At 41.5% G+C, this 12251-nt stretch overlaps 1 protein-coding gene across 1 annotated transcript in view; it reads left to right on the top strand.

Moving 5' to 3' along the window:
* The window catches only part of gsk3ba (glycogen synthase kinase 3 beta, genome duplicate a), a 184646-nt gene that overhangs the window by 140385 nt on the left and 32010 nt on the right, over nucleotides 1-12251 (top strand). The window contains exon 4 of the mRNA XM_063050632.1: nucleotides 11907-12017. Coding sequence (XP_062906702.1) covers nucleotides 11907-12017 — 111 coding nt within the window. The remainder of the gene's footprint in view (nucleotides 1-11906; nucleotides 12018-12251) is intronic.

Genomic DNA, 12251 nt, shown 5'->3' on the forward strand with positions numbered 1-12251 from the left:
CCGCTCTCCCCTGGATTCGGAACTGCATTCTTGCCGGCATTGCTTTAACACATGCCTGTGAACAGCCGTCAGCAAGATGAGTTCTAAGGTATTGGAAAAGCCTAAAAGAGCTCGTAAGGGTGTTACACTTAGGGTAAAACTAGACATAATTAAGCGTTTCGATGGTGGTGAATGAAGTAAGGACAAAATGAGATTGGCTTGTGGAAGCTGACGAACATGATATTGAAGAGGTTTTGGCATCCCATGACCAGGAACTGATGGATGAAGAGCTGATGCAATTGGAAGAAGAAAGGATAACAATTGAAACTGAATGCAGTAGCGAACGGACCAAAAGTGAAGTCGTCCAGGAACTGAACGTGAAGCAACTGCGTGAGATTTTCACTGCAATGATAAAGTACTACTTTAATTTGAAAGGGTACGTAGGTTTAGGGGATATTTGCAGGATGGTCTGAATCCTCACAAAGAACTGTATGATAGAAAAATGCGCGAGGCTCAGCAGTCAAGCAAGCCTTCCACATCAGACAACGAACCTCGACCTTCGACATCGAGGCAGGCAGACATAGGAGAAGATGAGCTGCTTGCCCTAATGCAAACAGACGACGAGATGACACCCCAGTGTCCCACCACCCCAACCCCCGGGCCACGGACAGATACCGATTCGCGGAGAATGCAGCGGTAGCCGGGAGGCACACAGCACATCTTTAAGAAAAAAGCCGAAATAAGCATGCTAATTAATTAGGTGCTGCCCGACACGTAATTGTCGGCCCAGATCAGAGATGACGTAATCGGAAATCGGCACTGATCTGGGCCGACAATTACGTGCCGGGCGGCACCTAATTAATTAGCATGTTTATTTCGGCTTTTTTCTCAACGATGTGCTGGGTTCCTCCCAGCTACCACTGCAACCCTGTGTGCTTCGCGGTTCCGTATCTGTTGGCGGCCTGGAGGGTGGGGACACTGCACCACCCAACCTGCGACGGCTCAGTCTAACACACCACCATCAGTGTGCTCTGCGCTTTCCCAATTCCGGTAAGTGATACTACACTGTACATACATTATCTCTACTTTATATAGGCTGTTTATTTTTACGTGTTATTTAGTATCATTTGGCAGCTTCATAGCTTAAAGGTTACTGGAGAGTGCTTGCGCCGTGTTTTTGCCAACAGCGCTTGCGTGAGATTTTCTGCCGATGGCGCTTGCGTGAGATTTTCGCTACAGAGAATAGTGCAGTAATGATTGTGGAAAAGTATTTCTACTTTATATAGGCTGTGTATTTATCATATCATTCCTGCTTTTACTATGTTACTGTCATTTTAGGTTTTATGTGTTATTTGGCATGATTTGGTAGGTTATTTTTGGGTCTGCGAACGCTCACAAATTTTTCCCATATAAATAAATGGTAATTGCTTCTTCGCTTTACGACATTTCGGCTTACGAACTGTTTCATAGGAACGCTCCACCTTCGGATGGCGGGGGAAACCTGTGTAACAGTAGTGAAGAATTTTGGGACTCTTGGTGCTGCAGGTGATATGTTGATGATAATTGGGCAGAGATTTCTTCAAACATGATTGAAGTCTCTGACAATGATTTGAGAAGCTTTAGGGTAGGCTGTTTCTTGTTTGTTCATGGCGGCACTCAATACATCAAGTGCCTGCTTAACATCAGCCTTTGGCGGGATGTAAACTGCGGTCAGGATCACGGAGGAGAACTCTCTTGGTAAGTACAACGGTCGGCACTTAATCATTAAATGTTCTGGATGGACTATTAAGTGTTCCTCCCCTCCTCCCTGTCTTTCGGTCGTGGCAGTGTACCTTCATCCGCTTAAAGCAAACCTGAGGAAATGGAAGAACAAAGTATAAATAATAAGCATAGAAATATAAGTAAAATCTTATTGAATTTTGAGGTTATGCAAAGAGAATTCTGCTATACATAAAAATTAGATATTCAAAAGGCCTGTGATAACATACCTCACCATAAACTAATGAATAACATCAAAGGATGCAGAGTTGAAGGACAAGGGATTGTCTAGTGAAGTTGTACAGACTTTTTCGCTCCCTCCCCCCCCCATTATGTTTGACTTTGCTATTCTGCATGTAGATTTTCCGAACTGTCAGGAAGCTCTACAATGAAGACTTAATAGCCATATAAAAATGTTACCCCAGTAGGTGGTTAAGTTTGTCTGTTTGTCTTGTCAGTTGTTTACTTAGACTGGCAGTGGGAACTGGACTTTCATTTACTGAGTATTCTATTTAACAAAATTTTCCCCTCCATATTTCAGATTGATTCAATTTATAAAAATGGCAGATTTGTAATAATTAAAAAATGCAATAAAATGTTGTTCAAACCGAATGCATGGAATAAAGAGGTAAATTGTCGAAATTTTCATATAGTTTTGAGTAAAGGTGCTTGGTGTTTTTAGCTGCTCCAAAATTTAGCATTTTTTCAGCAAGAAATAGCCAAAAGGTTCTTGTATAAGTTACTGCCTTTTATATTTTTCATCATAGATGCAGGTTATACATTTACATCTAGCCTTCATTGAAATGAGTAATCCAGCTTGAAGCTTGAGTTCTTTCTGTTAAGTTTGAACATGTTGTTGTTCTCAACAAAATCACCAACAGTACCTCGACTTCATTATGCTTTGGTATTTGGCAGGAAATGAATCATCCAGGTATCAATGAACGTTAAGTTCCTTCTCAGTCTGAGTCAGGTTATTCATAGACAACCTAGCCCACTGATATTGAATTAAGCATGCAGCCACATCCTCTTCCATGCCTCCTTATCTCATCTTCACAAAGACCAGTTACCACTTTAAGATTACCTTATTTTTGTCCCAGCCGTTGCTCAGTTACTGAAGCCTTCATCTTTGCCTTTTTTGCCTGTACCTTTTCCATGATTTCCTGGTCTGTCTCAAAATCTTACACTCTGCATAAACTTCCACATCCAAAATTCCTACCTAATTCCTAATTAGCACCATTCAAATCAATTATCAATTAAGAATTTGCAGATCAAGATTAGCTAATGATCAGTTCCAAGAAAACAAGATTAATATGATTTCATATCAGTTTAATACCCCTCCAAATATCACAGTTTACATGAGTTAATAGAACTAACCATGGAAACAGGAATTATTAATCAGATCCTTCTTTTGTTTTTATTCATGGTTCATTGCCAGTTTTAAAGATTCAAGATTCAAAAAACTTTATTGTCATTCTAATGGTACATCAGCTCTGCAGGGCAGAATGAGACAGCGTTTCTCAGGAGCAGTGCAATCATAACATAACAAACGCAACACTAAATAATAAACATAACAATAAATGGTAAAACACAACAGCCACATGCCTTCACTGAGGTTTATCCAATTTACTCTTCAGAATCAGATTTCCAGTTTACTCTTCAGAATCAGATTTATTATCACCGGCATGTGACGTGAAATTTGATAACTTAGCAGCAGTTCAATGCAATACATAATATAGCAGAACAAAAAGCAAAATAAAATAAATTACAATAAACATATATTGAAAAATCGCACAAAAAACATACTATATATGGAAACACGAGGAATTTTGCAGATGCTGGAAATTGAAGCAACGCACATCAAAGTTGCTGGTGAACGCAGCTGGTCAGGCAGCATCTCTAGGAAGAGGTACAGTCGACGTTTCAGGTCGAGACCCTTCGTCCTGACGAAGAGTCTCGGCCTGAAATGTCAACTGTACCTCTTCATAGAGATGCTGCCTGACCTGCTGCGTTCACCAAATACTATATATATATTTTTTAAAGTGAGGTAGTGTCCAAAGGTTCAGTGTCCATTGAGGAATCGGATGGCAGAGGGGAAGAAGCTGTTCCTGAATCGCTGAGTGTGTGCCTTCAGGCTTCTGTACCTCCTGCCTGATAGTAACAGTGAGAAAAGGGCATGCCCTGGGTGCTGGACGTCCTTACTAATGGACGCTGTCTTTCTAAGTCACTGCTCCTTGAAGATGTCCTGGGTTCTTTGTAGGGTAGTACTCAAGATGGAGCTGACTAAACCTCTTCAGCTTTTTTTGGTCCTGTGCAGTAAGTCTCTCCGCGCCCCCCCCCCCCATAGCTAACAGTGATGCAGCCTGTCAGAATACTCTCTGCTGTACATCTATAGAAGTTTTTGAATGTATTTGGTGACATACCACATCTCTTCAAACCCCATGACATACCACATCTCTTCAAACCCCTAATGAAGTATAGTCACTGTCTTGCCTTCTTTATAACTGCATCGATATGTTGGGACCAGGTTAGATCCTCAGAGATCTTGTCACCCAGGAACTTGAAACTGCTCACTCTCTCCATTTCTGATCCCCCTATGACCCTTAAACTAACTATTAATCATGCTGGCTCCTATCCTCAATATTTCTTGTTTAGAGAAGAAATTTTGAGGACAGGAGCTAGCATGGATAATAGTTAAATGTCAGTCAGATCTTCCATATGGGTTTGTACTGTTATTTTGTTTCTAGTACAATTTGCTGCCTTTCAGGTCCAATTCCTGCCCAATGGAATTTGTGGATTTATCTTATTGGATTAAATTTTGCTGTTGAACGTCAGCAGTTCTGCAACAAGTTGCTGTCATTTACTAGCCTGGTTTTGGCGTTATGTGTAACGAAACTCGGATCCCAAAATTGCTAGAATATTCCATAAAAATAAATCTATGTATGGTGCACTGCTGAAATCCATGTGGAATTCAGCCAGTGAAGCTCAAATTTTTTGGTTGATCCCATTGCATCATTGAAACTCTGTTTACAGGTTAAGTGCTGAGTTAATCTACTGAAGAATCTGTAGGTCCATCCATTGTGGTAGAGGTTTTAAAGCTGCAAGTTTTAATTATTCTACTTTTCATATTTTTAGTTGTTACAGGGGCTTTCAGAAGCATTCTAAAATTTTGACAGCTTTAACAGTCAGCAAAGTTGGGAGTAAGGTTTTGCCTTCTCTCAAAGATTCAGCTCACCCTTTTGGCTGGATTATGTCATACAAGTCCATGATTCACCGGGGCCATGCTGGTGACACATGAATGACAAATATGAGCATGTTTCTAGTCAATATGTTCCTTGTCAAATAATAAAGACTTGGCTTCCACAGCTGCTTGTGGCAATAAATTCTACAGATTGACCACTCTCTGGCTAAAGAACTTGCTCATCTCCATTCTAAAAGGACACCCCTCTATTCTGAGGCTGTCTCCTCTGGTCTTAGACTCTCCTACCACAGGAAACATCCTCTCCACATCCACTCTATCAAGGCCTTTCCCCATTCAATTGGTTTCAATTAGGTCATGCATCATTCGACTGAATTTGTGAATACAGGACCAGAGCCATCAACTGTTATTCGTATGACAAGCCGTTTAATCCTGGAAACCATTTTCGTGAACCTCCTCTGAATCCTCTCCGGTTCAGCACATCCTTTCTAAGATAAGGGGTCCAAAACTGCTCACAAATATGCAAGTGAGGCCACACCAGTGCTTTATAAAGTCTCAACATTACATTCTTACTTTTATATTCTAGGTCTCTAGAATGTTGATATCACATTTGCCTTCATCACCTCGGATTCAAGTTGCAAATTAACCTTTAGGGAATCCTGCACAAGGACTTCCAAGTCCCTTTGCACCTCAGATTTTGTTATTTTCTCTCCATTTCAAAAATAGTCAACCCTTGCATTTCTTCGACTAACGTGCATGACCATACACTTCCTGACATTGTATTCCATCTGCCACTTCTTTGCCCGTTCTCCTAATCTGTCTAAGACTTTCCATAGTGCCTCTAGTTCATCAAAGCTACCTGACCCTCCAGCTCTTTTCATATTGTCTGCAAACTTTGCAACAAAGCCATCAACTTCACCATCCAAATCATTGACAAATAATGTAAAAAGAATTGGTCCCAACACAGAACCCTGTGGAACACCACTAGTCACTGGCAGCCAACCAGAAAAGGTTCCCTTAATTCCCACTCTGCCCCCTGCCAATCAGCACTGCTTTATCCATTCTAAAATCTTTCCTGTAATACCATGGGCTGTTAGGTTGAAAAGCAGCCTCATGTATGACACTTTGTCAAAGGCCTTCTGAAAATCCAAGTACACAACATCCACCAATTCTCCTGCTTGTTATTTCTTCACAGAATTCCAACGATTTGTCAGGCAAGATTTTCCCTTGAAGAAACTAACTGGTCTTTAATTCCTTTCTTCTGCCTCTCTCCCTTGAAGAGTACAGTGACATTTGCAATTTTAGTCTTTTAGAACCATTCCAGACTCTAGTAATTCGAAGATTATTACTAATGCCTCCACAATTTCTTCAGCTGCCTCTTTTAGAACACTGGGGTGTACACCATCTGGTCCAGGTGACTTCAGACCTTTCAGTTTCCTAAGAACCCTTCTCCCTAGTAATCATAACTTAACATACTTCATGATCCCAGACACCTGGAACTTCCACCATACTGTTAGTGTCTTCCATAGTGAAGACTGCAAAACACTTATTCAGTTTGTCCACCATTTCCTTGTTCCCCCCTCACTATCTCTCCAGCATCGTTTTCCAGCTGTTCGAAATCCACTCACTTCTCTTTTATACTTTATGTATCTGAAGAAACTTTTGGTATCCTCTTTAATATTAGTGGCTAGCTTACTTTTGTATTCCATTTTTTCCCCTCAATGACTTTTTTAGTTGTTTTCTGTTGGAATTTATAAGCTTCCCAATCCTCTAACTTCTCTTGTTATCCAGGTTGTGTCATCTTGCCTTTAAAATACTTCTTCCTCTTTGGAATGTATATATCCTGTGCCTTCCAAACTGCTTCCAGATATTCCAGCCATTGCTGCTGTACTGTCATCCTTGCCGGTGTACTTTTCCAATCAATTCTGGCCAACTCCTTTCTCGTACTTGTGTCATTCCCTTCACTCCTGTAATACTGATACATCTGACTTTAGCCTCTCCTTCTCAAATTTCAGGGTAAATTTGATCATATGGTCACCTGCCCTTAAGGGTTGTTTCACCTTAAGTGCTCTATTCATTTCCAGTTCATTGCACAACACCCAATCCAGAATAGCTGATCCTCTAATGGGCTCAACCACGAGTTGCTCTAAAAAGCCATCTTGCAGGCATTCTAGAAATTCCCTCTTGGAATCCAGCATCAATCTGATTTTCCCAATCTACCTGCTTCTTGAAATCCCCCAATACTATTGTAACATTGCCTTCTTTAGCATGCATTTTCTATCTTCCGTGAAACTTGTAGACCACATCAGTACTACTGTTTGGGGGTCTTGATATAACTCCCATCAGTGTCTTTTTACCCTTGCAGTTCCTTAGTTCTATCCATAATGATTCATCACCTTCCAACCCTATGTCACCTCTTTCTAATGATTTAATTTCAATTTTTTTTAACCAAAAAAGCCACGCCACTCCTCCCCCTTTGCCCCCCGCCTCTCCTTTCCATACAATGTGTCAACCTCAGCCATGATTCAGTGATGCCTACAAGATTGTACACGCCAATCTGTAACTGTGCTGCAAGTTCATCAACCTTATTATGTACACTGCACACACCCTTTCCAATTTTGACCACTTTTTATTTTGCAGCTCATCCTGTTGACTGTAATTTTGCCCTATCATCAGCCTCTCCTTGCTAGGAGTCTCACTGTACAATGCTTCTGTTTGTAAACCAACTACCTTATCTTTATCACTATCACTCCGTTTCCCACCACCTTATCAAATTGGTTTAAACCCACCTGAATGACTCTAACCAACCTGCCCACGAGGATATTGGACCCCTCAGGTTCATGTGTACTCCTCTCTTTTGTACATGTCTATCTTTCCCTGAAGAGATCCCAATGAATCTAAACCCCTGCCCTGCCCCCTGCACCAGTTCCTCAGCCACGTATTACGTATTCACCTGCCAAATCATTCTATTCTTACCCTCACTGGCATGTGGTATAGGCAACAATCCAGAGATTACTACTGTGGAGGTTCTGTTTTTCAGCTTTTACCTAGTCCCTAATAGCTCTCTTCAGGACCTCCTCACCTTGTCTATCTATGTCATTGGTACCAATATGTACCAAGACTTCTGTCTGCTCACCCTCGCCTTTGAGAATGCCATTGAGAATCATCCCTGGAGTCATCCCTGATCCTGGCCCTAGGGTGGCAACATGCTATTTGTGCCCATGGAACCTCATGTCTGTTCCTCTGACTAAGGAATCTCCTATCAGCACTGCAGTCTTCTTCACATCCCTGCTCTTGGGAGCCACAGCACCAGACTCAGTGCCAGAAACCTGTTCACTGTGGCTCCCCACCGGTAGGTCATCCCCTTAATAGTATCTAAAGTTGTATACTTATTATTGACGGGAACAGCGGCAGGTTTTCACTGCACAGGCTGTGTGTTTCTCCTCTTCCTGACAGTTACCTGTCTCTTGCAACCTAGGGGTGACTGCCTTCCTGTCGCTCATCTATCACCTCATCATTCTCCTGTATGAATTGAAGTTCATCGAGCTGCAGCTTAGTGCACCTGGTACAGATGCTCTTTATCTAGGAGACTGGATGTCTCCCAGACTTCCCACATCCCACACACAGTACAAAACATTGCCCCTCAAGCTAATCTCACTAAACTATTATGCCCTATTAGATGAGGAATGAACAAATAAGAACAGAGAGCACGTAACTTGTAAGAGAATTTACTTCACCCAAGCTTGATGAGCTAAATCCACTCTACTGCAACACTCACAAGAATGGCTGCTTTGCTTGTCCTTGAGTTATTTTTATTGGCCTTTTCTAATGAATCTGCTGATTGGCTGCTCCTCAACTCAAACTGTAACAAAACTCTGCCTATGGCTTGTCTGCCTCTGAATAGCTAGGATGAATTGGTGTTCAGAACTACTGCGTATTATTATCCTGTTAACTTTTGTGGGTGTTAGTTTAACAGATCAGTTTCCAATATTTTAAATCTGGTATATTTTCTAGTATGTTGTAGTGTGAGTTAATGTTGAATATCTCTGCTTAATAAAACTGTTATTTCAGTATGCTGCAATTTTTAAGAATTAGGTTGTAGGCAAGTTAACTTACTGCCTACATTTCCAAATTATGACCTGTATCCCAAGATTATTAGATTTATCACTTGTACACTTGATTGAAGCAAAGTTTTCTATAATATTGATATGTTATACATGGACAATTCTTGAAGAAAATGGGATGGGATCTTCAAAAGTGAGGCTTTATTCAAAAAAATTATTATGTTACACTCGTGTAAGCATGAATTTCTTTTGAAACTTTCACAACTTTAAAATTGCTGTGATTGGAACAAATGCATGTTGTTTTTGGACTGCATATTCCAGTATTGCAGTGGTCCCCAACCTCCGGGCCGCAAAGCATGGGCCACGAGGAAACGATATGATTTGGCGATATGAAACGATATGAGTCAGCTGCACTTTTCCTCATTCCCTGTCACGCCCACTGGTGAACTTAAAACGCACGCGAGGTCATCACTGACCCAAGACGTGCAAAGGACTGGGTCCGTGACCCATTTGTGAATGTCCCCGGTGAATCATCTATGTCAGCATGGGAAAAAGATCAACTCCTCGAGCTTGCAGATGACGGTGGGCTGAAAAGTATGTTTGACATAACATCTCTGCTGGCATTCTGGATCAAAGTCAAGGCTGAATATCCTGAAATAGCCACAAAAGCACTGAAAACGTTGCTTCCATTTCCAACATATTTCTGTGAAGCGGAGTTTTCTGCAATGAATGCAACGAAAACTAAATTGCAGAATAGACTGGACATAAGGAACCCCCTTCAAATATCGCTGTCTCCCATCAAGCCCAGGGCTCCCACTGATTCAGCGATATTGGTGTGTTGCAATGATTTTACATGTTCATACGAGGAGAATGTGTGCTGTGTGTTTAATATCCAAACGTTACTTAAATTGTTATGCTATTGACTTATAAGTGACTTATAATTCAGTGGTCCCCAACCTCCGGGCTGCGGACCGATACATTGCCACGAAGAATGCAGGGATGCAGCAGTGGCTGGAACGCACCTAGCACACCTTTAAGAAAAAGGCCAAAATAAATAAGCTAATTAATTAGGTGCCACCCGGTACCTATCGCAGCAATGTATCAGTCCGCAGCCCGGAGGTTGGGGACCACTGTTATAATTGACATCGCTATATCCATGCGAGGAAAATATGCGTTGTGTGTTTATTATGAAATTGAGTGTTATTAACCACTTATAAGTGACTTATAGTTGACTTATCACCTATATTCCAATTGTGATTAACACACACACCCCCTCCGCCCCTCCCCCCGGGTTGGCCGGTCCACAAGAATATTGTCAATATTAAACCGGTCCGCGGTGCAAAAAAGTTTGGGGACCCCTGCATGTATTGCACTTTTCCTGGATGATGTGTTTATGGTTATTAATGTTTTCTAGAAATAATAGCAAATAATGAGATTTTGTACAAGGGGTGATTGATAAATTTGTGGCCTAAGATAGAAAGAGTCAGTTTTGGAAAACCTAGCACATTTATTTTTCAACATAGACCCCTCCTACATTTACACACTTAGTCCAGTGGTTGTGGAGCATACAGATCCCTTCTTTGTAGAAGTCGACATCTTGGACCTCCAGAAAGTGGTCCACGCAGGTGTGATTGATATGTTTGTGGCCTAAGGTAGAAGGAGATGAGTTACTAACTTCAAACTTTCTGCATAATCACTCAGAGTTGAACTGCACGTGCATGTAACGAGAGCTGTATAAGGGCTGATTTATACTTGTGCATACTGGCTTATGCCGTAGCCTACGCAAGTGGGCTACGCCATTGTGAGCATTTATACTTGTGCATTGGTGTGCCAGCGTTGCTCTGCAATTCACCACCAAAACGCTAGTTGGCAGTGGGTTTCTATTGCCACTGTGTTGAGTTTCTTCGTGTTGAAACTCAACACGAAGAAACTCAAACTTCAAACTCAACTTCAATGGCGACTGAAACTGAAGGAGGGTGAATTTTCTGTGCTTGTCTGGCCACTGGAAGAGGAAATGCATTTCAAATATTTTCGGATGTCGGCAGGTAGGTTTGACAATTTGGTTCATCATCTCCAACCATTTATTTCGCATCAGTGTACGCACAGTTTACTCAGAGACTGGCAATCACCTTTCGAGTTTTAGCTTCAGGTGGAAGTCAACAGGCTGTAGCAGCTAGCTACAAACTGGCATCAAGCACAGGGTCCTCCATAACATTGGAGGTCTATAAAGCTTTATGGAAAGCACTGCAGCCAGAGTTCCTTCCCTGCCCTTCAGTCGCCCAATGGGAAGCTATTGCAGCGTAGGAGGAAATGCTATGCTACCAAGCGGACCAATCATAGTTGTTGGGGTCTGCGTTGCCGCAGCACGTAGTTACATTTTTGGGGAGGTGCGCATCAGGCTACAGCATAGGGTATGGCAGAGGGTACGTGTCTATGCTGTACCTACGGCATCAATTTGACGCACAAGTATAGATTGGTCTTGACTCATCTCCTTGTACAGTAGGCCACGGACTTATCAATCACCCCTGCTGTGGACCACTTTCTGGAGGTCCAAGATGTCGACTTCTACAAAGAAAGGATTTGTATGCTCCACAACCTCTGGACTAAGTGTGTAATTGTAGGAGGGCACTACGTTGAAAAATAAATGTGCTAGGTTTTCTAAAATTGACTCCTATCTTAGGCACAAACTTATCAATCACCCCTCGTATAATGTATAAAAAAAACAGAACAGCTATTGGAGATGATTGAAAACTGTTGGAATCATGTAGAACTTTTACTGTTTGCTAGACATGATCCTGTATTCAGCAGTGAATTGATGCAGTGAAATTGGCAAATCCATAGATTGGAGCAAACTGTCATAGTTGTGTACTTACAAATAATAATTTCAACCCTTTTGTCTCCCTTTCTAGAAAGATGAAGTGTACCTCAACTTGGTGCTAGACTATGTTCCGGAAACTGTGTACAGAGTTGCCAGACATTACAGCCGAGCCAAGCAGACACTCCCAATGATTTATGTAAAAGTAAGCAATTCAATGTCTAGAATTGGTGTCAATTTGTCTTTATGTTGGGGTGGAAAACTTAGTGAATTTTCTTTGCAACATGTTCTCGATGTCTACCAGGAACCAAACTCTTATTTCAAAGGATGCAAATTTTATTGTTGATCAAGGCTAGAATTGAAATGTTTGAATAGACAGAATGCATCCAATAAGTAAGAAATGCCACTTTCAATTAATTTAGCCTGGCCTTATGTAATG

The sequence above is a fragment of the Mobula hypostoma genome, chromosome 6 (assembly GCF_963921235.1).
Source record: "Mobula hypostoma chromosome 6, sMobHyp1.1, whole genome shotgun sequence".
Classification (NCBI taxonomy): Eukaryota; Metazoa; Chordata; class Chondrichthyes; order Myliobatiformes; family Myliobatidae; genus Mobula; species Mobula hypostoma.